General features: G+C 44.8%; 1 protein-coding gene across 4 annotated transcripts in view; it reads left to right on the top strand.

Moving 5' to 3' along the window:
- TP73 (tumor protein p73) overlaps positions 1–27,676 on the top strand; it is a 223,245-nt gene that overhangs the window by 77,187 nt on the left and 118,382 nt on the right. For all 4 annotated transcript variants that reach the window (XM_069078308.1, XM_069078306.1, XM_069078307.1 and 1 more), the window contains exons 2-3: positions 5,374–5,469; positions 6,542–6,665. In XM_069078308.1, the coding sequence (XP_068934409.1) occupies positions 5,374–5,469; positions 6,542–6,665 (220 nt within the window). The remainder of the gene's footprint in view (positions 1–5,373; positions 5,470–6,541; positions 6,666–27,676) is intronic.

The raw sequence follows: 27,676 nt of genomic DNA, 5'->3' as shown, positions 1-27,676 counted from the left end.
AGTTCTGACATCCCCTGTTCCAATGGCCTTCCCAGCCCTGATATCCCTTGTTCTAAAGGCCCTGCCAGCTCTGACATCCTGTGTTCTAAGGCCCTCCTAGCTCTGACATCCTGTGTTCTAAGGGCCCTCTCAGCTCTGACATTCTGTGTTCTAAGGCCCCTCTCAGCTCTGACATTTCCTGTTCTAAGGGCCCTCCCAGCCTTGATATGCTGTGTTCTAAGGGCTCTCTCAGCTCTGACATTCTATGTTCTAAGGTCCCTCCCATCTCTGACATCCTGTGTTCCTCAGGTCCTGCCAGTTCTGACATCCTGTGTTCTAAGGGCCCTCCCAGCTCTGACATTCTGTGTTCTAAGGGCCCTTCCAGTTCTGACATCCCCTGTTCCAATGGCCTTCCCAGCCCTGATATCCCCTGTTCTAAAGGCCCTGCCAGCTCTGACAGGCTGTGTTCTAAGGCCCTCCTAGCTCTGACAGACTGTGTTCTAAGGGCCTTCCCAGCTCTGACATCCTGTGTTCTAAGGGCCTTCTCAGCTCTGACATTCTGTGTTCTAAGGCCCCTCCCAGCTATCACATTATATGTTCTAAGCTCCCTCCCAGTTTTATTGTTCTACATGTTAAGGTCCTTACTAGCACTTTGTTGCAAAGTCTGTAGCAAGCCTTAAATTGTGTGAACCCTCCTGGGGAGGTCCCTCCTCACTCCCTTTCCTATCCAAATTTTACCCATCCTTTAAGTATTTCTATTTCAGTAAAAAAGGCAGCTAGTTGGCTCCGTGGATAGATTGCCCAGCGTGGAGTCAGGAAGATTCCTTTTTGTGAGTTCAAATCCAGCCTCAGGCATGTACTAGCTGGGTGACCTTGGGCAAGTCATTTTACCCAGTTTGCCTCAGTTTCCTCAACTGTAAAATGAGCTGGAGAAGGAAATGACAAATAGCTCTAGTATCTCTGCTAAGAAGACCTCAAATGGTGTCACGGAGAATCAGACACAAGTGAAATGACTGAGCAAAAAGAATATCTCAGTAAAAGCTATTTCAGATTCTCCAGCCTTCTCTGAGCTCCCATTGAACTCACTTGGTTCCGTAGAGTTCAGGCCACAGTTATTCCAGAGAGATAGGGGCAGGAGGCTTCAAGTTCAAATCCTGCTTCAGATCCTTACAAGCAGTGTGACTCAAGGCCCTTAAAAGTAGGGATGATGCTGATTATTCTAACACCTCCACAGGTTTGGGAGGAACAATGAGATGATAACAGCTGTTGTGTCCCACTGTGACCCTGTTTGGGATTTTCTTGGCAAAGATACTAGAGTGGTTTGCCATCTCCTTCTCCAGCTTATTTTATAGATGAGGAAACTGAGGCAGACAGGGTAAAGTGACTTGCCCAGGGTCACCCAGTGAGGAGGTGTCTGAGGCTAGACTTAAAATTGGGTCTTCTTGACTCCAGGCTAGGTGCTCTGTTCACTGTACTGCCTAGCTACCCAATAATGGCTGTAAGGGATTTCAGGAACTTTAAAGCACTTTAGAAATGTGAGCTATTGTGATTATTATTGTATTTAGGACCAGAGATTTAGAGCTGCAAGGGACCTCAGAAGCCATCTTGACTAACTCTTATTGTTGGTGCTTCATCAGGAAGGTGATGTCATGACTTGCAAGTGAATTGGATTTAAGTGAGGCAGGGCTCTGCAAAGTCACCAGCCTCACTTTATCCTCTGGAGCCGTCTGGGTCCAGTGGCCAGATACAAATCAGGACCACTGGAAATGGGCCAAAATGCAGTGGGGAACTCTGGTCTTTTCAAGTTGAGATCTTTGACAGGTCTCAGTTTGACTGAGGCAGTGCTCATTTAGTGATTAAAGCTTAATAAGAAATGAGACAGAGAATGGCCTCCTTACCTAGTCTTGACTAACTGTTCACTTTACAATTGAGGAAACTGAGGCCCACGGAGATTAGGTGACTTGATCAAGGTCACAGTGATAGAGCTGGGATTTGAACCCAGGTTCTCTGGGTTTCATATCAGCACATCATTCACTTTGTCAAGTTGCCTTTGGTGGCTCTGTGCCTGGGTCACAGGGAAGTAGGGGAACAGGTCATCGAGTGGTGAGTGAGCCAGCACAGAGAAATCTGCTGGACAGTTTGCCAGCCTTTGTAGGGGCTTGAACTGGGGGGGATTTGGGCAGTAGGACTGAAGGCTTAACAAACCCTGTACCCTGCTGCTTATCTGTTTGATTTTTTTATGTCCGGATTATAGGATCTCCAGTCACCAGGGACCTTGGAGACATAATCTACTGCAGGGATTCTTCACCTTTTTTGTACCCTACATCCCTTGGGGAGTTAGTTTAGTGAAGCCTACTGACTTTCTTCTAGAATCATGTTCTTTTTTATTAGTTTATTTATTTTTAGTTTTCAACATTCACTTTTTAATTTTTAAAGGTTTTTTTTTTCTTAAGTTTTAAATTTTTTCGCTCCCTCCCGAAGGTGGCATGCAATCTGATACAGGCTCTACATATACATCAGAATCATGTTCTTTTTTGAGCGGGGAAGGTAGGGCAATTGGGCTTAAGTGACTTGCCCAAGGTCGCACAGCTAGTTTTGTGTTAAGTGTCCGAGGCCAGATTTGAACTCAGGGGTCCTCCTGACTCCAGGGCTAGGGCTCTATTCACTGCACCACCTAGCTGCCCCCAGAATGATGTTCTTAAATGCATCAAATAAAATACATTAAATTATGAAGGAAGCCAATTAGATTGAAATACTGTTGTCAAAATATTTTTAAACCAGTTCATAAACTCCAGATTTAGAACCCCTGACCTGGTACAACCGCCTTATTTTACAGATAACTATCAGAAATGTTAGGTGGTTTACCCATCATGCCACAGTTTATAAGTATCAGAGCCAGGATCTGATTCCAGGAACTAATGTTCTTTCTACTATACTACCTTGCCGGTCTTATCTCAGCCCAACTAGAGTCTTATATCTTGGAAAGTGGGGACCATACCTTTTACCGTTCTGTATTTTCATCAGTACCTAGAATACTATATGGATGAGGATAGGAATTAGACCGATGATTTCACTGGCGTGGAGAATTCTCAGGTGAAGAAGCTTTCTCCATCAATATAAGTTGGCACCTTCTAGAGAGTTGCAGAAAGTCCTCAGAAGTGACCTGCCAGGGGCCACACAACCAGCGTGTATCTGGAGCGACTCTGAACCCAGGTTGTTGTCCTGGCTCCAGGGATGGTAAATTGCTGCATAAATGGGTGAATAAGAGAATAAAGGGGCTACTTCCAGAAGGCATTGTCTCCCCAGCTCTACGTCTCTTCCTGTTTAATACCCAGCCTAGCAATCATCTCGTGTGCCTTCTCCGTTAGCCAGGGTTCTCCTGGGTGGGCCAGGTCCACAGGGGAGTGCATCCCTTCAGTGCCTGCCTTGGAGACCCCATACAGCCCTACATGTAGAAAGTCAAAATGTGGCAGATTGTATGTTCCTGCTGTGACCCACACTGGGCAGGTTTAGGCTTGCCCGGCTTGGCATGGCCATGTGGCGTGGTAGGTGGGGCAGGGCTGGGGCTCTGCTCATTCTGACTTTCATACACTGAGGACCTCTAGGGGCCCAGGGGGCCAGATTAGTTTGTGATTTGATTACAATCTTGGTAAAAAGCACAGGAAGTGGCCACATCTCATCCTAATGATTAAGTTCAGTGGTGTCTATGTCCAGGACCACATGTCCCTGGAAGGAGTGGGTGGGTCTTTGGGCAGCCTAAGACTTGACCTCTATGCTTACCACCCTGTATGTCACTGTGACCTCAGTTTCCTTAGCTGTGAAATGATGAGACTAAAGTGAATGGTCTTGGGGGGGGGTCCCTTCAAAGTAAAATTCTAGATCTATGAGCTTGTTCTAGGTATTGGCTGGTTAAGAATGCATGAAAAATATACAGCTTTGTGTTGGGATGATAAAAAGAGGGCTGAATGCCAGTGTGGAAGGTTACTTGCCCCTTTCTGTGTCTACATTGTTCACAATCTGACTGTAATCTACCTTCCCTTCCCCCTCATGAACCCTACATTCTAGCCAAACAAGCCTATTTGTTATTTCTGGGACAAGGCATTTCCTGCCTTTGTGAGGGCTGTCCCCCATGCTTGGAATGCTCTCCTTCCTTCACCTCTGCCTCTTGGAATACCTGACTTATTTCAAGACTCAGCTCAAGCATCATCCCCTTCATGAGACCCTCCTTAACATCACTGGTAGTTATTTCTCTTTGGGCTCCTCTCCTCATTAATTTGGGTATATTATCTATTTGTTTGTGTCCTACCCTCTCTGGAGCTACATCCTCAATCACACTTGAATCTATTTTTGGGGTCCTAAGAAGGAGGTAACCCCGAGGGGCTGCATTTCTGGTACTCTTGTTGACAAGTTCTCACTGGTGTATTTCCCATTAATATCAATCAGACTTCAGTTAACTTTTAGGGGGAAAAAGAATTTGCTATAAAAGTCATGGCATTTAAAAAGTTCAAGAGACATTATTTCTGGTTGACTTAATGATTTTATTAATAATCCAGCATATCTATCGATAAAAGGACCATCATTTGGCCATCCTTTTCTTAAACCAAAGACAGTCATGGCAGTGGGCTCATGGCTTTATATGTCCTTGGAAGAAGAGTATTCTAGAGGGTGACAATCAACCCTAACTGGTTAACAAGTTGATGAGAGGCATACTTTACAAAGAGAAGTGAGTTCACTATAGTAAGGGAGTGAGAGTAACACCATATCAGTTTTGCCAGAAAGACTCTCCCTATACCCAGACCACTCCCCAGGCTTAGGCAATCTAGACAAAGAACCCCATCCAAGCCTGAGCTACTTGACTGGAGTAGCAGTACACAGAATGAGGAGAATGTTATCCATCATCCCTGTCCTTGAGAGATTAGACAAGGAAATAGGACAAGGGAAAAAAGAACTGATTTGAATAATTGGCTATTAATATGAGGGAGAAATAATCATTTCTCTCAAAGTATAGCAAGAATAATTGGTATGAAGTATTCTATCCCCCCCAGAAAACTAGGGGCACATGCTTTCTTTGCACATACAGGGTCTGTGACAGAGTGACCTTGAGGTAGAATGGTACAGGGGAGAGCAAAGAAGGCTTGGAATTGAGACAATCTAGGTTCCTATCACATCTCAGATGTTAGCTATGTAAGCCTTTTCAGTCTTCTCATCTGTAAAATGAGGAATCCATAACCCCTACCTTCCCTTCTAGGCCCAAATCTGTGATACTATGAAAAGTGAAGAAGACCTTGGAAGGGGTGGGTGGGAGCTAGAAGCAGATGAAAGGGTGGGTTTAAAAAGAACTGGAGAAGTTGGACAGTGGCTTATTGTTCACAAGAGTGTTTTCTCTCTTCCCAGAGTGTTTTACCCTTGGCTGGATTCCCCCTCCATGAAAATGTCCCAGTCTTCTTCTGCAGATGAAGGAACCACGTTTGAACACCTCTGGAGCACTCTGTGAGTTTCCTTCTGAGTCTGTATCCCTGTGAGATCAATCAGAAGAGCCCAAACTAGGCTCGCCCATCTCATCAGGTCTGGTGTCCAGTTTTAGGTAAATGGGCACGTGTAGGCAGGAGCTGCAGCTGAATGGAGCACCGGTGCCATGGCCTTTCCTTAGAATGCATCACGTAAAACTGGGCACTTCCTAGTAGGCTGTGGGGCAGACTAACTGCCCTCCTGAGGGTCCTTGGTATTGTAGAAAAGAGCCTGATGACCAGGGAACAAGGCAGGTGGAGGGGGTGGAGGGCATGGCCAAGGGCTTCAAGCCTTTGAAGAGCTGTAGTGTGGAAGGATTAGCCTTGCTCTCCTTGGTTCTAGTGGGCACAACTATAAATAATGTGTGGGAATTAAAGGGATACCAAATTTGGTTTCAGATAAGAAAAAACTTCCTAACAATCTGTGCCCCAAAGAGAATGCCTTGAGAGATAGTGAGGTCCCCATACCTAGAGGTCTTCAAGTGGAAGACTTGTCTGTTCAGATAAGGGTTGGACAAAATGACCTCTGTCACCAATGTAGCTTCTTCTGTTTTAAGAGAGAAGAGGATCAGGAGGTGGAGAGAGAACAATGAGGAGAGGATAAGGGAAGAGGGGAGAGAGAGGAAAAGAGATGTGAAAAAAGAAGAGGAGAGGACTGGGGGGAGGGGGAGAGAGAGAGAGAGAGAGAGAGAGAGAGAGAGAGAGAGAGAAAGGAGGAAAGGAGAGAAGGAGGGAGGGATGGAAAAGAGAGAGAGGGAGGTGATGAGAGAGAAGAGAGTGAAGGCAAGAGGAGGAGAGTGAAAAGGAAAATGAGGAGAGCTGAGGAGATGAGGGCTGGGGTGGGATGGTCTAGAAGTGCATAGGAAGAAAAGTAAATGGATAAAAATATGAAACCAGATGCTCTCAAGTCCTTCACAGTAACAGGATTGACTTATACCTCCCCCCAGATCCCCCACCTCGTTTCCCCTCTGTTAACTCCGCCCTTGGGCTGGTAGGTTAGGGTGTTTAGATTGGTGGTTCAGGCAGGTCTAAAGGCTTTCCTCCTCTTTTCTCAGGGAGCCAGACAGTACCTATTTTGATCTCCCCCAGTCCAGTCAAGGGGGCAGTGAGGTGGTGGCTGGTGGAACTCTGGTCAGCGTGAATGACTTCCACATGCAGAGCATGAATGAGGCTGTCATGGTAAGTGAGGTCTCTACCTCCTGCAGGGGAGGCAGTGCTCATAGTAGGGCTAATTTTTCCTTGGAAGGGTAGCATGGTTGAGCTAACGAAATGGGAACTCGTTTGTTGGCCCCCTTTCCTGTTGCCCCTGCTCCCCATGTCTCTTTAAAGGGGTGGGATCTTAAAAGGAGTCGGCCATATCCAAGTTCCCTAAATGGCCTCTGGATGACTGGGGTCCTCCTCCAGGCAGGAATGTCAAGATGTGGGTTGTCTGGGTTGGGGACGAACTCAGTCAGACTCTCATTATCCCCTTTCTTCCTGACCACTCTGTTTCTGAGCTGGGCTTATGGGACTAATTGTAGGGTGGGGTGCTGGGGTGCTGCGCTTGATCACAGAATAATCAAGGCAGGAAAACTATATCTTTCTTCCTTCCATGTTAGTCATTCCTTCCAGGTTCTGACATCTTGGCCCAACCATTGCTCCTCCCACCCCAATACTAGTTTCATTCTAAGCTCCTAAATAATATTAAATTATGGTTAATACTTAGGGTGATATCCCTCCCATGGAATATTGGCATTTCAATAGAGAGCCATGGAAAAACTTTCCAAATGGAAAAATCTTTTTAATGGTGGACTATCTGTCACTATCTAAACCATTCCAAAACACACTTATTAAGTTTTTATGATTTATAACCCATGGCCCTAGGGCTATGAAAACAAAACCAAATAAATTATTCTTGTCCTTAAAGGATCTTACTTTCTACTGATTGGGAAGTTAGGGCTGGTATATACTATGTAGAGAGCTGAGTAAATTTGAGATAATTGGGAGAAAGAGAAAACACTAATATTTAGAAGGAATCAGGCAAGTTTTCATATGGGAGGTAATACCTTAGCTGAACCTTGAAAGGAGCTAGGAGCCAAGTGTGGGGTTTATACCTGTAATCCCTGCTACCAGGAAGGATAAGGCTGGTGGATCTCTTGAGCTTAGGAGTTCTGAGCTTTACCTCAGCTGATAAGGTGTCCGTAGTAAGTATCAATATGGTGATGGGTGGAGTGGTGAACTAATGTGCCTAAGGAAGGGCAAACTGTCCCAGGTTAGAAATGGAGCAGGTTAAAGATCTCATAGTGATAAGTAGTGAGATCCTGACTGTGAGCGGCCACTGTACTTTCAGCCTTGGTAGGATAGGGAAAGCTGGCCTTTAAAAGGAGGAGGAGGAAGAAGAAGAAGATGATGATGACGATTAGGAGCTAGGGATTCTGAGATGTGCATGGGAGATAGTGGTGGCAGCTTGTGTGTATGGAGACTAGAGATGGAATTTTGACTATATGATAGGGTTCTATTAAAAATATATCTGGAAATATAGGTGGGAATCAGACTGTGGAGAACTTTAGATGCTAGACTGAGGCATTTACAGGCAGTATTTTATCCTAGAGAAAATAGGGAGCCTTTAAAGAATTCTGAACAGGGGAAATGGCGTGGTCTTAGGTGTGCTATAGGAACCTACATTTGATACCCATGTGAAGGATGGACTAGAGAGGGCAGAACATGGACAGAAGGCACTCGGTTAGGAGGCTTTTGAGATCGACTAGGTGAGATGAGAGGTGGTGAAAGTGTGAAGAAGGGTCCCAAGAGGTCTTGAGGAGCTGTAATTGAAAAAGTCCAATACCCAGGTGGCAATGAGATAGGTAGAAGGAGAAGGAAGGGTCAAACATGGTTTCAGGGTTGTGGGACTGGGTAACAGGAAGGATAGTAGTACCCTTAACAGAAATAGTAAAGTTTGGGGATGAGATATATTTAGGGAGGAAGAAAATGAATTATCTTTTGAACACATTGAGTCCAAATTATACTGAGAGATAATTTGGAGAAAGGAGGGCTTGCTCAGTACACTTCATGATATATGACCTTGGGCAAGTCACTTCACCATCTTGGCCCCACTTTCCTCCTCTATAAAATGAGGGTATTGGACACATGGCTTCTGAGGTCTCTTTCAGCCCTGTATCTGTGATCCATATGTGTTCCTGGAGCCCTGTGGACATTGAAGGCCTGACATTAGAGCAACTCATCCCCTAGATTTATCTAGTCTGTCTTCTCACCCCAGATAATGCAACACAAAACGATGTTTATTATGAATCACCCAATACAAGAATCTCTTCTGTAGAGCTGCTGGATAGACGGTCAGATGTTTCTGTGCTCAGTGATGGGGAGTTCATTATCTGACCGGGAGGCCTGTGTCGTTGCTGGACAGCTCAGACTGTGAGGAAGTCCTTTGCTCCACTGAGCTGAAATCTGCCTCCTCATGATTCAATAGGAGTCTTAAAGAGCAGGAACAATGGGATGAGCACAGAGCCGTGAAACGCCATCTCTGGGCCTGTCGTGGAGTGTGGTCACTGTTCAGCTGCCCCACTGACGCCTTGGGAGAAATAAAGGGCTCTTCGGACGCCCGGAGAATTCAAGCCTTGCCTCGGGGATAAGGGGAGTGGAGAACCTCACTTCCATATGAGGTGGTGTGCCTGCTGGCTCCCTCCCTACCCCCACCCCCACCCGACCCCAGCTGGCGTGGAAGGAATCTGAAAGGCACATCTCTGTTCTAAGCCTGGTGAGTCAGGTTCAGGCCAGGATACGAAGAGCACTCTCTTTCCTGCTCAGGCATGTAGCTCGCTGGGCCCCACGCTGTAATGAAGGTGGAGCCCTACACCTTTCCAAACAAAAATAGAGTATAATTTGTTCAGGTATAAACATGCCTCATAGTAAAAAGCCATTTATGAGATATTTACATGCATAGCACACTTAATGGCAGTGGGAATTCCCGGCATAAATTGCTGGCTCGAACTTGGGAGTTTGGGAGGAGGGAGGGGTGAAGAAAGCTGAGCCAGGCTCGGCCTGGGGAAAGGGTTAGTCAGAGGGTTAGCTTGGTGATAACGGGTCAGAGCACAGAGCAAAGTCAAGGGAAGAGGGCAGAGAGGGACGTGAGAAGGAGGCAATGACCCTAAAGGAAGGGGTAAGGAAGAGTTTGGGGTGGGGAGATGGAGGAAGGGGATAGACTAGCAGAATGACGAATGGAGGACCAGTGGACAATATGAATAGTCTGTTCTGCTCATGGCATAGAGTATTACACAGACTGTGGTTCTAAGTCACTCAACCTTCCATGGGTCTCAGTTTCCCCATCTGTAAAATGAGAGGGTTGGGCTAGATGGCCTCCAAGGTCTGTGGCAGCTCTCGAGCTAAGCTCCTGTGATAACAAAGTGACCTTTAAGGCCCTTCATACTTCTGTCATACTATGAAGAAGGACTTCCTTTATTTACACGTCCACAGAATCATATATGTAGAGCTTGGAGGATCTCCGTTCTCCTCCTTTTATAGACGAGGACACTGAAATCCAGAGGGGCTAAGCAATGTGCCTGAGGTCACACAGATGGTAAATGGCAGAGCTAGGATTTGAACTCTGGTCCTCTTACTTGAAATCCAGATGTCTTCTCACTGAACCACACTATAGGGACAATGGTCATGCTGTGGTGATTGGGGTTCTCAAAAGCTAGGCCCTGTGAGTTCAGATTTTGGTCAGACCCATTCAGTCAGATAGGATTTGAGTTCTGGTGCAGTTCTGGAAACTGCTCAAACCAAGCTGATTGTTAAATCTTCAATGTGAATGATTATTCAGAAATCAACAAACTCCATAAATCAGAGCCTGATTTATTTATTATTTTGTGATTGTCTAGACTTAAGAATGTGATGGAGTGGGACAGCTAGCTGTGAATAGAGCACCGGCCCTGGAATCAGGAGGATCTGAGTTCAAATTTGGCCTCAGACACTTTTCAGTAGGTTACTAGCAGTGTGACCTTGGGCAAGTCACTTAACCCCAGTTGCCTTGCTTTCCCCCCTCCAAAAAAAAGAATGTGATGGAGAAAAATAATAATACAGAGTAAAGATAAAAGTGTGGAGATTTTCAGAGAGCTGTTTGTTAAACATTTCCCAGCACAATCCTGTCTCTGGCTGAGTGGAAAAAATCATTACCCAAAGTTAAATCTATAGATGCCACTGGATGATCAAGGGCCTAACCTAAGGATTAGGTGAAGGAACTAGGGATATTTAGCCACAAGAAGAGAAGTCTCAGGTCTGATTGGTAGCTGCCTTCAAGTAGTGGGTAGAGAAGGAGCCTGGAGGTGAAGAGTTGACCTCAAATGACCCTCTGACCCCTCCAGCCTATGTGGCCCTGAGAAAGTCACTGGAATGGCTGTGCTCAGGCCAGCTCTTCATTCTTTTTTTTTTTTTAAGTTTATTGTTCTGAAGTTAACAAACATCCAATAAAATGAGCATTCCCATATGTGTAGTAGAACAGAAACAAGATTGTAACTGAAACTTAGGTACAGCTGGCTTTTCTTTGAAAAATACAACATTTTGCATGGAATTTTCAAAGCTTTCCTAATTGTCTGCAGTTCTTTCTGGCCTTCCTTCTGTTTTCTTTTGCTCGTTTAAAAATATTACCTTTCTTTCTCCCATCCTTCCTTTCTTCCTTCCTCTCTCATGTTCTTTTTTTCTTTCCTCCCCTCTCTTTCTTTCTCCCATATGTTCTTTCTTCCTTTCCTTCTCTTTTGTCTCCCATCCTTACTTCCTCTCTTTCTTCCTTTCTTCTTCCTTCTTTTCTTCCTTCCTTCCTCCCTCCTATCCTTCCTTCTTTCCTTCCTTTCTTTCTTAATTTCTTCCTTCATTCCTCCTTGCCTTTTTTCCTTCCTTCCTCTCTCTTATTCTTTCTTTCTCCTTTCCTTCTTTCCTTCCTTTCTCTTTCTTTCTTTCTTTCTCTCTTTCTTTCTTTCTTTCTTTCTTTCTCTCTTTCTCCCTCTTATCCTTTTTTCTTCCTTCCTTCCTTTTTTCTTCCTTCTTTCCTTCCTTTTTTTCTTCCTTCCTTCCTTCCTTCCTTCCTTCCTTCCTTCCTTCCTTCCTTCCTTCCTTCCTTCCTTCCTTCCTTCCTTCCTTCTTTCCTCTCTCACTTATTCTTTCTTTCTCCCTTCCTTCCATCCATCCTTCTTTCCTTTTTTCCTTTCATTGAACATGAACACATCTGTGTGTGGGTGTGTGTGTTCCTCAATTCCTCATCTGTAAAACAAGAAAATGAGGGATTAGGGCTCCCTGGCCTCTGAGGTCTGTTCCATCTCTAAACCCAAGGTCTCATTGATCTTAAGTTCCTACCTGGTTGTTGTTCAGCTGTTTTAGTCATGGCTGACTCTTTGTGACCCCCTCCTCCCATACCCTTCTGGTAGGGAGCACATCATTAACTCTCCTATGATCTCTCCCTGACTTGTAACAATTAGACTCCTCTTAATGATAGCTCTAAGGGCTGTATTCATTATAGTTGTGTTTAGTGGAAGGTGACTTTAAAGGGAGTTAAATCTTTATGGTTAGATGGGGAGCTGTTTATTTTCCAGAGGGTCCTGAAGAGGAACCCCCACCCCATGTAAGACTTGTTGGAGATCTTAGGAGCTAAAGCTAAGAAAAGCCTGGCCTACCATGGGAGGTGGAGAGTCATTGGGCTCTGTTATTAATCTGCATTAATTACATGGATTCTCCTTTAGTTGAATTCAAGAGGCTTTAGTTGAACCCAGAATCTCAGAGCCACAGCATTAAGTTTTATTACAATGTACTTTTCTGTATGTACTCTCCCTGACACAGAATTAGTCTCTGCTGTTGGGAGGAATGCTCTTTTGGAGTTAAAAAGACGAGGAAGGGGATAAGCATTTATTAAACACCTACTGTGTGTTAGGCTCTGTGCTGATTGCTTTACAGAGATTATCTCACTCAATTCTCTCAACAACTATATGACTTAGGTGCGCTTATTATCTCCGTTTAACAGATGAGGAAACTGAGTCAGACCAAGGTGAAGTGACTTGCCCAGGGTCACACAGCTAGGAAGTGTCTTAGGCCAGATTTGAGCTGATGTCTTCCTGCCTCCAGGCCCAGCACTTTCGAGCCCCCTCTACCGCAATCCTGTAAAATCTACAGATATTACAGATGAGGAGGGCAAGGCTCTGGGAGTTCAAACAATTCATCCTCAGTCACAGGTCTCAGAACTGCTGTGGGCCAGGCTTGAACCCAGGTCGTCCAACCCAGAGGCCCGTGCTCTGGCCACAAGGCCCGGCTTTCCTTGGGAAGCCTTACTGTGGACTTCTGCTGTAGGCCTTGTGATCTTGGCCAGCAAGCATGGTGGCCGTGATGGGGGGGACATGATGGGACTGATTCATACAGCTGTGCTGAAACAGCTGTCACCCCTACACAGGCTGGAGGACTCACAATTTGTTCCCAGTGAAGAGAAGCAAATGATGCTGGGTTTATTCATTTTACTATGGGTGGGGAAGAATGATCTTCATTATTGATCTTTTATGTAGTTTACTTTTTTTTGCCTTTTGGAGGACAATTGGGGTTAAGTAACTTGCCCAAGGTTACACAGCTACTTTTTTTGTGGGTGTTACGTTTCTGAGGCCAGAACCAAACTGGGGTTCTCCTAACTCCGGTGCTGGCGCTTTACTAACTGCGCTACATAGCCGCCCCTTGTAGTTTACTTTTTACATATTATTTCATTAGAGTATAATCTCCTTGAAGGCAGGGACTGTCTTTTGTCCCCTTCTATATCCCTGGTGTTTAGAACAGTGCCCAGCATACAGTAGGTGCTTAATAAATGTTGATTGATTTCAGACTTGCCAGGCCTGGTGAGAGAGACGATAGAAGTATCATCTCCATTTTACAGGTGCAGTTGAGTGATCTGTCTGTGGTCAAACAGCTAGTTAGGGTCTGGAGTAGGATTTGAACTGAGGCCTTTCCTTTCCATCTCCGCTTCCTGGCTTTCTTTAAGTCTCAGTCCCTTCTGCAATAAGTTTTTCCCAGGCTTCCTTACTGTCTTCCCTCTGGTGATTAACTGTGGTGTATCCTATATGTATTTTATTTGTTCATAAGTGCCTCCATAAGACTGTAAGCTCCCTGAGGGCAGGGGCTGTGTTTTTTTTAACCTTTGTTTGTATCCTCAATGCTTGGCACAATGCCTGACACATAGGAGAGGCTTAATAAATGCTTGCTGACTGACTGCCCTCAAGGAGCTTCCAATCTACTGGGGAAGGAGTGGATACAACATGTGCCTGTCTGTTTGTAAATACAAATGTATCAAGTACAAATTTATACACAATAGATTTTTTTTTGTCTAGACCTGTGGTTTGTATCAGTGGAGGAATACTTGCTGGTGCCTACCAATTCTGGTGGCTGTTTCAGTCGTTTCTGACTCATTTGTGACCCCATTTGGGCTTTTGGCAGAGTCACTGGAGTGGTTTGCCATTTCCTTCTCCAGCTCATTTTGCAGATGAGGAAGCTGAAGCAAACAGGGTGAAGTGGGTTGCCCAGGGTCACACAGCTAGTACGTGTCTGAGGTCAGATTTGAACTCAGGAAGATGAGCCTTCTTGACTGCAGGTCTGACATTCTACCCACTGTACTACCTTTTAGGTCATTACTCTACAATTTAGAGGCTTTGTTGCCTGTGCCACTGAAAGCTAAGAAAATGCATGAGCATTTCATAGCCATTGTGTATCAGAGACATGACTCGGACCCAAGTCTTCTCACCTCCAAGGGCAGCTCTCTATCCACTAGGCTACCCTGCCTCTCCTGCAAATCAGATTCAGTAAATGTTGAATGAGCAAATGAAATAATTTGTGCAGTCCTTAGCCCAAAGACAAAAGAGGGAGTGAGGTGGAAAGGGCAGTGGTGGTGGACTTGGACAGCCCAGATTCAAGTCCTCTCCAGCCTTGGTGCCTGGGCATCCTTGGGGAGCTGCTTGGTTTTTCTGGGCTTATCTGTAAAGTAAAGGACTTGAAATATAGGGCCTTTCAGTTCTCCATTTGTAGTCCTGTAACCATCTCTTGAAAACAGGTGCTAACCTGCGCTGGCAGGAGGACTTTCATCCTGGGAGTCCCTTATCCTAATGATACACCCCTGTCCCTCATGGTCATAGTCATAGTAACGGTGTAGTGAGGTGTGATGGAGAGAGCCCTGCTTTGGAATCCAAAGACTTGGGACCAGGCCTGACCTCCTCCACGAATTCTCCATGTGATCAATAAAGTCTCTTCTTCTAGGCCTTGTGTCTTCCTGAGAGCCTTGGATCTTGCTCTAAGATTCTGTAAGAAGGAAGGGAAGGGCAGAGGGAGAGAAACTCGGAGAAGGGAGAAAGGAGCGAGGGTCACAGTAGAACCAAGGGGAAAGAGACTGTGGAAACACACACACGTTTCTGGGTTGGGCTGCTTTGAAAATCTGATCTTTAGACTTTGAATCTTCCCACTTGTCTTGCTGGTATGCTCCTCTCCTCTAAATTTCTTTCCTGATTCTTCTGTGTCTTGGTCTGGTCTTCCTTTTCACCAATGACCTCTCCCCCAGCCCTTTGTGCCCTTCTCATTTCCATGTTCTGTCTGTTGGAGATCTCCCCCACTACAAAGCATAAATGCTTCGAAGCCTGATGCACAAGTCAGTGCTTTCCTCGTCTTGCCCGTCTCATCTTCCCTTCCCTTGCCTTCACTCTCCTTCCCTTTTGCTCTGTAATTCTCGGGCCTTGTTCTTTCTTCCCTCCTCTCCAGCATCCTTTTCCCGCCTCTCCCTGTGGCTTTGTTTGACAAACAGCTGTGGCTGAAAAGCTACCAGAAGGTCTGGGGTCAGGCCCCCACCCCTCTTGCCAAGCCAGCAGCTGTGGCTCCGTGGTGCATTGTCTCCGTTGACACAGAAACCCCTACCAGCTGGAGATCCTGGAGCTGTGAAGGCATTCTGTCCTGCCACCCTCCTGCCTCCCTGGCAAGGGCCTGTGTGTTGACCCGCAAACCCTCTTGTCAGGGCTTGGCAAGGGCCGGTAGAATCCTGGCTGAAGGTAACACCTAGGAGGTTGGTCACACAGGTCACCCCTGCCTCTTGTCAGTGACCATGGCAAGTGTGCTCAGCTAAGGGAGACATTACTTACTTCCAGGGTATGGGGTTCTAACCATGATGTGGCCCAGTGTGAGTACACATGCACACACACACACACACACACACACACACACACACACATTATATAGCCTCCGCCAAACTCAAATTAAGGTGATATGTGGGCTTGCCTTATTAAGGCACAGATTCTCTCCCAACAAGGGTGGGGTTTCATTCAATCCAAGGTAAAGGGCTAAGTAGGATATAAAGTTGGCTCACAGGATTGTAGGTCTGGAAGAGCCTCAGAGACCATCAAGTACAGGCCTCTCCCTTCAGAAATGAGACTGAAGTCTGAGATGGGGGGAGCAGGAAGGGTTGGGGGGGGGAAGAAGTTTGCCCAAGATCATACAGGTGCTTAATGGTGAAGCTAGACTGAACCCGGGCCTTCTGACTTGCTGCTTGCTGTGATGCCCACTGGTTGGGTAACTGAACAGTGTTCACCCTCAAACTCTTAGGACTCTAAGTTACAGAGAAGGTGTCAGCCTTCCTTGGAAGAGGTAGTTCTGTGTCCTACTGGAGTCACAGGCCTGTGCCCTAGCACTGTCCTTTCTGTCTCCAAATCCAAGACTTTCCCCATAGTACCAGGATGGGTAGAACAGAGCTTGGGATCCTCCTTCGGTCCTGTCCTAATTGGTCACATCACCTCAGACAGGTAATATCACTACTACTGTTTTCATCATCATCATCATCAATTCATTCTCTTGTTCTGAATTGTTAAAAGAAGCATTTATTAAGCACCTACTGTATTTCAGGCACCATGCTAAGCACAGATACAAAGGAAAGGACATAACATTCCTTCTCCTCATGGAGCACACAGTCAACTGTGTACCAATAAGCTATACACAGGATAAATTGGGGATGGAGATCCTCTTGTGGAAGATTCATTTTATCTTTTAAAAACATTATTCCTTAAAGTATAAAATAGTACTCTGTTCAGCAGGGTATAAAGATCACCAAATGATGGTCATAGTAAAACACATTGTTATCTCTTTACCTATGCCAGACAAGCTGTCCTAATGTACAGATCCATTTCTTACCTAAAATTCATTCTTCCACATCTTGAAAACTTCATCTTCAAAATCTCCTCTTCTTCTACTAGATGTCCTCCATTAACACTTCTTTATCAAATTTTCTCTTTCATGCTATATATATATATATATATATATATATATATATATACATTTATGTATTTTATTTTTAATTTATGGAACAAAGCAAACAGTTCCATAACATAGAACAATAGAAAAGATGATTGCACATGACTGAAAATCTGTTATGTACAACTAGCTATTCCTTTTAAATATATAATAAAGATAGGCAGTATCTATGTATAGATCTGAACATTTTTATATATATACATATATACATTTTCTCAACATTCATTTCCATCTTAGTGTGTATTTCTCTCCATCCTATTCTCTTATACATTTTCTTCTCTTTACCCATGCTCTCCCTCTGTATAAGTTTTCCCTTTTTTGCTTTTAACCCCTTCTGCACTGTGCCCTCTCCAAGCCTGAAGTCTTGTTTTAAAGTCTGTTTTGTTTATATCTAAATCCTCTTTGAATCCTTCCTCCTTCTTATGCTCTCCTCTTTTCCTCTTCCCATTTCTTTCTGTATCCTTTGTGAACCTCATGTCATCACCAAAATCTGTGTGTGTGTGTGTGTGTGTGTGTGTGTGTGTGGCCCTTTCCATCTGTGTGTGCAAAGAATTGGAAACAATTATTCCTTCATCCATCCATCCATCCATCCATTCATTCACCAGTAAGTATTTATAGAAGACACTAGTTGTGTACAGCACATGCTAGGCACTGAGGGGATTTTAAAGAAATGTAAGTCATGGTCTTTGCCCTCGAGAAATTTGCATGAACCAACCAAGCAAATGTTCACATTTCATTCCACAGCTATTTTCCATCCATTCAGAGTCTAACAAGAGGCAGGAAGCATGTTTCACCATTATTTGTCTAAACCAACAACTGGTCACAACTTCGATCATAATTTTGAAGTCTTTCTTTTTATAATAATTATTTTTACATTCAATTTTTATTTTATTTTCAGATTCACATTTTCTCCCCCCCCCCACCGTCCGCTATTCCCTTTGAGAAATCAAGACAAATAAAGCTGGTTATGAATATATTTAGTCAAGCAGAAAAAATTCCTGCATTGGGCAAGTCCAACTACACACACACACACACACACACACACACGGCCATATTTTATCATCAATGTTCTGCCGTTGTGGTTGGGCATTGGGTTGATCAGAGTTCCTAAGTCTTTCAGAATTGCTTTTTTTTTTTTAACACCATTGTTACTTTGTAAAAATTGCTCTCCTGCTTCTGTTCCCATCACTCTGTATCAGTTCATATATGTCTCAGTTTTTCCAAAAACATCCCCCTTTTTAATTTCTTACAGCACACTAGTATACCATTGCTTTATTTACTTTAGTTTGTTCAACTGTTTCCTATTTGGGACATCTCCTTCCACTTCTGTTACACCACAAAAAGAGCTGCTTTCAATATTTTTGTCCATCTCATTCTTTGAGCACTTTGGTGTATAGATTTAGCAGTGGTATGACTAGGTCACAGTTTCATATACTTTTGTGGCTTTGGGGCATAGCTCCAAATTGTTTTCCAGAATGACTGGATCAGGTCACAGCTCTGAGGTTATTTCAGTGTCACATTCTTGAAGTCATTGTATAAATTGATTTGGCTCTGCTTAGCTTGTTTTATATCAGTCAGTTCATATAAGTCTTCCTCAGTTTCTCTAAATTCTTCATTTCCACCTTTTTGTATGCAATGGTAATAATAATAATAATCCACTTTATTCATTTGCCACAATTTGCTTAGCCGTCCTTTAACAGTAAGCACTCTCTTTCAAATTTTTTGCTTCAACGTAAAGTCCTATGCCACCTTCTCCTCTGTTTTTTAATTCTCTTGGAGGATATGTCTAGTAATAATATTTTTAGGTCACAGGGTATGTACAGTTAGTGATTTTTGTAAATCTAAATTATTCTCTGAAATGATTGAACCAATTCTCGCTTCCACCGACAGTGCATTAGCATGCCTGTCTTGCTACAGTCCCTTGAACGTTTTTTATTTTTGTCTTGAATCATCTCACTAATCTGTAGGTATGAGGTGAAAACTCAGTTCTGTATTTTTTTTCATTCAAAAAACATTTCATTAAGCAGTTATTATTCATGACAAATAGTGCTATGAAACTATTTTTCCCTAGTTCCAATAGTTGTCTCCTCCTTCAGCCAGTTATTTATCCATCCATCCATCCATTCACCTATCTATATATTCACCCATTCTTCCATCCATTCATTCATTCACTCATTCCTCCCTTCATCCATCCCTCCATCCATTCATCCATCCCTCCATCCTTTCATCCTTCCTTCCCACCATCTATTCATCCATCCATTCATCCATCCCTTACCCCACCCATTCATCTATTCCTCCCTCTACTTATCCTTCTCTCTCTCTCTCCCTTCATCTATCCATCCATGCATGGATTCATGTAACAAGTGTTTATGTGGAACTCATGGCAAGTTAGCCTACATCTTTTTTTCTCATTTATTACTTTGACACCTGTGACTGATATATGATGAGTAGGGCTACTTTTGATGAGCCCCTGATGAGAAGAATCATGGTTGTTACTCAGTTCCGTTCATTTCACAGAATTACAAAATCCCAAGAGTTAGAAGGGATCTATGAGGCCATATAGTCTAATATCCATTCCTTTGCCATCCCTGACAAGGGTTCATCTGGTCACTGCTCAAACACCTCTGGAGGTCCTCCTCCCATCTCCTGAGGCAGCCCAGACTTCTTGGGGATAGCTTCAGTTGGGAAGATCTCTTTCCATATAATGAAGCCTTTTCTGCAGCTTTCTCCCACCACTCCCTGTTTAGCCCTCTGGGACCAAGCAGCTCAAATATCATCCTTCTTTGAATCAGATGAATCAGACAACCATGGAATTTCCTATGTAGAATGGACTTCAGGGAGACCTTCTAATCTATCCTCTCCTTGAACATGAATCCCCTCTACATCCAGGCAGAGGGAACCCACCATCTCTTGAGGGCTTCTTGCCTCAGGAGGAAGGCACGGTCCAGGCACTATCTCCTCCCTCCATTCCCCTGATGCCTGATGATATCTCATGTCTTGCTTCCCCCACCAGGACCACATATGCATCAGGGACGGCCCATACCTTCGGTCCATCTCCTTGGTAGTCTCATGCATGTTTAACATCTCCACCTCCAGTCTCCTCGATTCAATTCTTGCAACTGAACTCAATTCAATTTCTGCAATTTATTAAGCACCCACCATAGGCAAGGCACTGTACTCTATGCTAGCTATACAAAGACAAAGGGCACACAGAGTCTGTGTACCCTTTGTATTTGTACAGGAGCTGAGGAGCTCACAATATAAAGGAGGAGGGTCTGGCCAGTTACACAGATAAGGAGGCTATGGGGGACAGAGTGATAAATTCAGATAAGGAATTTTGAGAAATGGAAAGAGGAAGATTGCTGTCACCTGGGACATTTGGGGAAGGCATATTCTGTGTTCGTGCTTATAATTATAAGAAAAAATTATACTATCTCAAATCATTTATTTTGTGCTTTAATGTTTTCAAAAGACTATCATTTCTGTCCACACATCTGTCTTATATATCCATCTATTTATCTTTCTATTCATGTATCTTTCTATCCATACATCTGTCCATTTATTTATTCATCTATCCATCCATCTATCTGTCTGTCTTTCTGTCTATCTTCTTGTCTGTCTATCTACCCATGTACCTATCTACCTGTCTCTCTATTTGTCTGTCTGTCTCTCTGTCTGTCTGTCTATCTATCTATCTATCTATCTATCTAATCTATTTATCTTATCTAATTTAATTCTCACAACAGCCCTGGGAGGAGATGCTATTATCTCCATTTTACAGATGAGAAAAATAAGGCTCATAGAAGTTAAGAGATTTGCTCAGGGTCACACAGCAAGTAAATGTCTGAGGCAAGCAAGAGTAGAACTCAGATCCAGGACCAGTACTTTACCCACAATGACACCCAGCAGAAAAATGAGCCAGTCAGCCTTTCCTTAAAATCCTCCAGTGAGGTCTTCCAAGACCTTCCAAGACAATCAGTTTTAAGCTTTTATTATTAATTACTTATTTTCAATTTTCCCATCATTCATCTGCCTCATTACAACTTTCTCCCATTTTCCCTTGTTCTGCCCCACGAGCCAAGCAGAATAAGGCTCCACAGGAAGGTGGTAGGCTTAGATCTGTGATTTTCTTGGCATAGAGAAGCCCCAGCTAAGAAAACATCTTCTCCCCATGAGGGTTTAGTGACTTGTCCATGGTCACACAGCTAGTAAATGTCTGAGGCAGGATTTGAATTCCGGTCTTCATAACTGAAAGTCCAACACTCTATCCATTGTGCAACCTGGTTGTCTCATGTACGTAAGCAATCCAAAGTGACTCATTGATGGATCATTGGGATCTTTAATTAGGGTAACTGCCCTGAGTCACTTGGTAATCCTTGCATTTTTTTAATTTTAACTTGATTCCCCTAATTGCAACTTTTGAAAAACCCAACCTTTGGTCCAGGTGTAGTAAAGAGAACAAGGAATTGGTACAAACCATGGTATTAAGGATAGTGAGAGTTGATAGAAAGATAGAGAAATGTATGTATTATGTGTGTGCCCCCCACCCCAACTTACAGCTGCCACATGCCTTGGACAGTAGATAAAGGACATTTTTCAAACATATAGCAAATATCTGCTGTCTTCATTGTGTCTACTCCCCCTTTCTTTCATTCAGTAAGCATTTATTAAGCCCCAACTGTGTGCCAGGCACAGGTGCAAGCAACAGGGGTGGAGGGTGGGGACTGAATTTGTGATTTCATTGGTGTAGGGAAGTTGTGAATGAGGAAGTTCCCTCTAGTGATGCAAGTTAACTCCTTCCCTGAGACTTGTAGGCTTGGAGTGTCCGAGCACTAAAGTGCTAAGAGATTTGCCCCAGATCACACAACTGATATATATCACAGGCAGGACCTGAGCCCTGATCTTCCTGTCCCTGAGGCTGGATCTCTATCTACTGAGATGGACCCGGTAAAATCCCTGACATACAGTTCGGTCATTAAGGAACCAAAGTGTTATACACTATACCATGCCATTGCCTCTTATAAAACTAATTAAAAGGGCTGGGAGAATTACTATGGTTGGAAAAAATTCATTCTTTTGCAGCCAGTCTGGTGATGGATTCTTTAAAAGTAGCTAGGCTGGGTACTACTTGAATCTCATTCTCTCTCTGTCTCTGTCTATTTCTCTCTCTCTTTTTCTCTCCTCCCCCTCTCTCTCTCCTTTTCTAAGCTTCTGTGCCAACCAGATTAATTGAAGTTGCCCAAGCCTGAGGTCTTAGGGCACAGTTTATAATCATCCAAGGTCAACCCCATACCATGAAGACACATTGGAGTAACATCTTAGTGGAATAAAATTTAGAAAAGGAAGGAAATACCCAGTGGGATCAGGCTATGTAGGGTGATTTTCTGCCATGAATCCAATAACTCTTCTATAAGAAAAGTAGCCATTTTACCTCTCGTCAGGAGACCTGCTCTTGTAACCAAAGAAAACCCCAGGCCCACAGAGGAGGAACATGGGCTCTCTGAATACCTGCCTCTGCCTGTTCATTTCTAGGCAACCTTGAGGTGTGAAGGGGCTGGAAAATCAGCCACAGCCCAGGAATTACCTTCTTTGGGCAAACCCTGTAGCTCCCCAAAGCCCCAGGCAGTCACCGTTCCAAGCCCCAGCTGTTTGGTGCTCTCAGGGGATTCAGTGGTTAGAAGGCAGAGATCAGGAAGGAAAAGAAAAAAGAAGCCAGTGAGACTTTTGTGACTTTTCCCTGGCATCTCCTGGAGATTTTGGCCTCCTACATCTGCAGGCCTTCCAGGAAGGGAGAAAATTTAATGTTAGGAAGGCGTTGGAGAACTTTGTATTAATGAGTATTTGAGAGAGAGAGAGAGAGAGAGAGAGAGAGAGAGAGAGAGAGAGAGAGTCCAAATGGTGTCCTAGAGTCATAGCATGTGAGAACTGGGAGGGGTGTTAGTACAGAGAATGTCCAAGGCAGGAGGGACCTTAGAACACAGGATGTTCTGTCTGGAAGGAGCCTTAGAATGTAGGATGTTCCAGATGAAAGGGGCCCTAGCATACAGTGTCAAAGCTGTAAGTCACTTTAGAAAACAGAATGTTTGCCCTGGAGGGGTCCTTTGAGCAAAGAATGTAGAACAAGAAGAGGCCTCAGAACATAGAAAGTTAGCTCCAGAGGGACTTTTAGAACAGAAAATCTCAGAACAAGAAGGGGCTTTAGGACATGAAGTACTATAGCTAGAAGGTCTCATAGAACATAGCTGGAAAAGAACCTTAGATCATAGAACAAGGAGTATAAAATATGGAAGGACTCTCACTGTGTGCAGTGTCAGAGCTGAAACCTTTGAACACAGAAAGTCAGAGCTGGAAGGGACCTGGGAGATCATGTAGGCACAAACAAGGCTAGAGAAAGCTCAACCACCTGCCCTCAGCCACTCAGCAAACCCACAGCAGGGCTTGAACCAGATCTCTAGATTCCCAGCTGTGAGCTCTTTCCAGCTTCCCTACATGACAGATGCCGTTGGGCTGTTGTATATCTATTTGGAGATAGAGATTTGATTCATCTTCCTCCTTGGCTTTCAGTATTCTATATCTCACTTCCTTGCCTAGGCAGTTTTGACTCATTCTCTGCTGAGATCTGCTTCCTCTTTTCTGGTCATTTGGGTAGGAGAAGGGAGGAAGACTGTGCAAGGAGACCTGAGCTTTGGGCCTCCCTTCAGCAGAACCTCTGGGGCTTTCAATCTCACATACCATTTTGCAATAGCCAAAGAAAGAAAGGCTGCTTCCTTGGGGTGCTCATTTCCCCATCATCAAATTCCCTCTGGGGGACCAGGGACTTGTAGAGAAAGGGGATGGTCTTTGTTTTTCTTTGCTGCGGATGGTGCCCATGGCGGGCTTTGGGAAAGCCCTGCTTTCCTTGGGCGATTCTTAGCCTATGGGGGTCATCACCACTCTTTGTCAAGACGCTACCAGCAGGGTCGTGATGACGTTCTTCTTTGTGCAGGTGCCTCCCCATTGCTCAGAAGGGCCCTCTAGGTTGTGGTGTTGGGATAGTGGCCAGGCTGTCCTCTGTCGGCTTGTTAGCAATAGCGAGGTTGTGGTTGCCCGTACTGTCCCTCCTCCTTGGTCGCTCCCCTCCCCCCCTCCACAGCCTGCTTGGTGCAGTCCAATACATCATTGGGCAAGTTGAGACCTGCCCTGTGCTTTAATGAACAGTCATGAGGCATAAAGGGGGTGGGCCATGGGGTTTGTTGCTAGATGCAGCCAGTTGACAGAACTAAGGAGGATGAAAAAAAGGGAAAATGCCAACAAACCCAGCCCATGTACCAGAGCATCCTCCGCACCTGCTTCCCTAGCCACGGGTGAGGCGATCTCTTGGTTGCATCCCCACCTTGCCTTTGTCCTCAGTCCCTGACCATCCTCCCTGACCCCATGCCTCCTCTTGGAGCTGCAAAGTTCCCAGTTGTGTTTAGTTCCCAGGAAGGCTAAAATGTTGTACATTAGTGACCCGATGCAGCATTTCACCACAGTAAGTATTCTTTATTTCATCCTCTCTTTGTAGAAAAAACAGTGGGTTTTCCTGCCTTCCAATCAGTTTTCCACAGGGTCTGGGTTCTGCAAGGTTGGGTTGTTTTGGCTCTCTTCCTGGGGGTGGGTATCTGTTCTTTGGTGAGATGCTTTGGTCATAGCTGGGACCTGGGATCCAGGTCAGGTCTTTGGAGTGGGATGGTCTGCTGGAGGAGAGGACCAGAGCTGATGTGAAGAGAGGGGAGTCTAAGGTGCAGACAGAGGGCATGGTGGAGGGGCACTGACTCTTCTTCTCCTTGAGTGGCTCTGGGGGACGGAGGAAAGCCGGAGGAGGAGCAGGTTACATGGCTGCTGAAGAACAGTGACTCTTGCCTTATTTCCTTCAGGGATGGCTTCCAACTTGGGGCTGCTTTGTGGCTTTTAGGGTGACCAGAAGAGCTTCTATGGGCTTGGTGGTCCGCAGTTTGCCCCTTGCTGTTGCCCCCTTGGGGCTGCTCCTGTTTCCATCTCTCAGGCTGAGGACAAACCCAAGCCGGGTGGCCCCAGAGATCACCCTTGCTAGGTCGGCTTGTGCTGTTGAGCAGGAACTGTTCCCCAGCCGAGAACCATCCTCAGCTGGGAATTTGCTCATTTAACACCAGGGGCAGGAGACAGTTGCTTATCTGCCCTTGGATTCCCATCCCAATGCTCTTTCATGGAGAGTTTTTCAGCCGAAAGAGACCTGAGAGGTCACAGGAGCAGAGATTTGGCGTTAGAAAGAAACTCAGAGGCCATCTAATCCAACACCTTCCTTTTCCAGGGGATCAAAGTGTGTCAGGGAAGATAAATGACTTATTTATGGTTAAATAGCAGGGAAACAGATTTGAACCTGGCTTTCTCTCAGTCTGTCTACTGCACCGCCATGTGTCTGGTCCAGCCCTTCTGAGACTTAAGGTTCAATGAAGGGCTTGAAAAACACAGCTGGATAGTTTTCCTTAATTGGTTTTCTTTGTTAATAATAACAACAACAATAACAGCTAACATATATAACAATTTAAAGTTTAGAAAATACTTGACACACATCATCTCATTTGGTCTTCATGACTACTCTGTGAGGTGAGTGATATCATTATGCCCCTTTTTGCACATGAGAAAACTGAGGGTGGCAGAGGTAAAGGCACTTGCCCAGCCTCACACGCCTCGTTGGTGCCTGAGGAAGGATTTGAAATCAGGTTTCTTGACTCCATTTGGTGCTGTCCCCACTGCACCCACGGGATCCTCCCCTTTTTTGGGTCACGAGCTTTTCTGGTAGTGTGGGGAAACCTTCTGAGAATAAGATTTTTAAATGCATGAAATAAAATACTTAAGCTCATGAAGGGAAACCTTACATTGAAATACTGTATAAAAATATTTTTTACAAAGTTCTCGGGCCCCAGATTAAGAACTCCTAATGACTGTACCATGTTTCAAGGGAATTGAGTGGAGGTGGTATTTCCAAAAGGATCTTGACATAAAAAAGCAATACAATTAAAAACAAAACCCAAAAGTGATGCCCCTCTCCCCACTGAGGTGGTTCTCGCATCTAACTTGGCCAAAGAATAAGGAAAGGCTATAAAGTTTTCTGGGATTTGGGTGAAAGAGAGAAGGATTGCCACAGGATGCTGCTTTCTCCCTCTGCTTGTCTCCCCAGCCCCAGAGGCAGCTGGCTGGTTTCACTCCCAAGGTTCATCAGGAGCCCTGCAATGGGACCTCTGGGGGCTGTGTCCATTTGTGGTGCAGGCTACAGTGGTAGCAGCTAGTTCTCTGAGGAATTCTTTGTTTCTGCAGGTGTGTGGTTCCAATGACAGCTGCCAGGATGGTGGGAGATGGGCTAGTGTCGATGCCCGTGGACAAACCCTTAAGTTCTGGCCACCTCAGGGCTGCTGTTGGAGGCTACTTGTATTTGTGGCCTCTGGGAGGAAGCTGGCAATGGGCAGGGACAGGCAGCTGAAAAATAGAGCCCCATAATAGAGTTTCTCGTGATCCAGAGACTGGCATGTACCAGTGGCAGCCTTGGGCAATTGAGTGAAGCCCTATGTGTGCCTGGGCTGGTTGTCCCCTTTCACTCCCCCCCCCAGTATAATTAAGAGGTACAGATTCACATCCAGGCATCACTTTAAGGTTTGTGGAACCCTGGCCTTATAACAGCTCTGCTAGAGAGATGCCTTTGAGTCTGGACCTTTTTTTTTTTTAAGCAATTGGGGTTAAGTAACTTGCTCAAGGTTACACGGCCAGTTATTTCTGGGTGTGGTGCTAAGTATCTGAGGTTGGATTCGATCCCCAGGTCATCCCGACACTGGGGCTGGTGCTCTTACTCGCTGAGCCACCTGGCCACCCCTGAGTCTGCACCTTCTTAAGCATAGGGAACTCCAAGTGTTGAAACTCCCTCCATTGATAGCGACTAGCAACTTATCTAGAATTTATAGTCCTAAAGATTTGCTCAGGATACTGAGAAATTAGGTGACTGGCCCACAGTATACTGTCAGAGGTTGGTCCTGAACCAAGACCTTTTTTCCCAACAGTCTAGAGGTAACTCATCTTAGACAATGTGAAAGATACCCAGAGAGGCATCCTGGCCAGAATGGATGGAGTGTTGGATTTGGAGTCAGGCAGAGACCTGGGTTTGAGACCTTTCTCATAATGTCCATAAAGAGCCTAACACGTTATTGTGTAATAAAAATCCTTGTTTGCTTCCTGCCTGCAAGGTTTACTAAGTCACTGACTATGCTACTCTCTCATGAGAGTTAATTATTATTATCACCATTTTACAGATGAGGTAAACGGAGGCAGCAGGAGAGTATTTGACTTACTCCTAAGTATCAGAGCCTGGAATCGAACCCAGGTGTCCTGACTCCAAGAGCAGCATGCTAACCACTACCCCAGATTGCTTTTCAATGTATGTGACTGTTGGGGTGTTATGGAGAGGTGCTGTTTAGGCTAACCAAAGGCCTGATTTTGCTTCAAAGACAAAAAAGGATGTCACAAAAATAGTTAACATTTGTTTAACACATTCCTGGCTTCAAATACAACCAACAATCTATCCTCCACGCCATGCTGCCTTGGACTTGGAGTCAGGATGACCTGAATTTAAATTCTGCCTCAGATACTGTGGGACCCTGGGCAAGTCACTTAACCCCTCTCAGCCTTAATTTCCTCAGTTGTTAAAAGGGGATAATAATAATGGGACCTACCTCCCAGAGTTGTTGAGGATATCAAAACTTAGCATCGTGCCTGACACAGGGGAGATGTTTAAGGAATGCTTGTTTCCTCCCTTCCTTTCCTGTATCGAGAGGAAGGAAGGAAGGAAGAGAGAGAGAGAGAGAGACAGAGAGACAGAGAGACAGAGAGACAGAGAGAGAGAGAGAGAG

Source organism: Petaurus breviceps, unplaced genomic scaffold, assembly GCF_028583685.1.
Source record: "Petaurus breviceps papuanus isolate PSGF00001 unplaced genomic scaffold, PetGlider_PUasm1.0 91041, whole genome shotgun sequence".
In the NCBI taxonomy this organism is placed as follows: domain Eukaryota; kingdom Metazoa; phylum Chordata; class Mammalia; order Diprotodontia; family Petauridae; genus Petaurus; species Petaurus breviceps.
The sequence above is the reverse complement of the archived record's forward strand: the minus strand, read 5'-3'. Positions and strand labels throughout refer to the sequence as shown.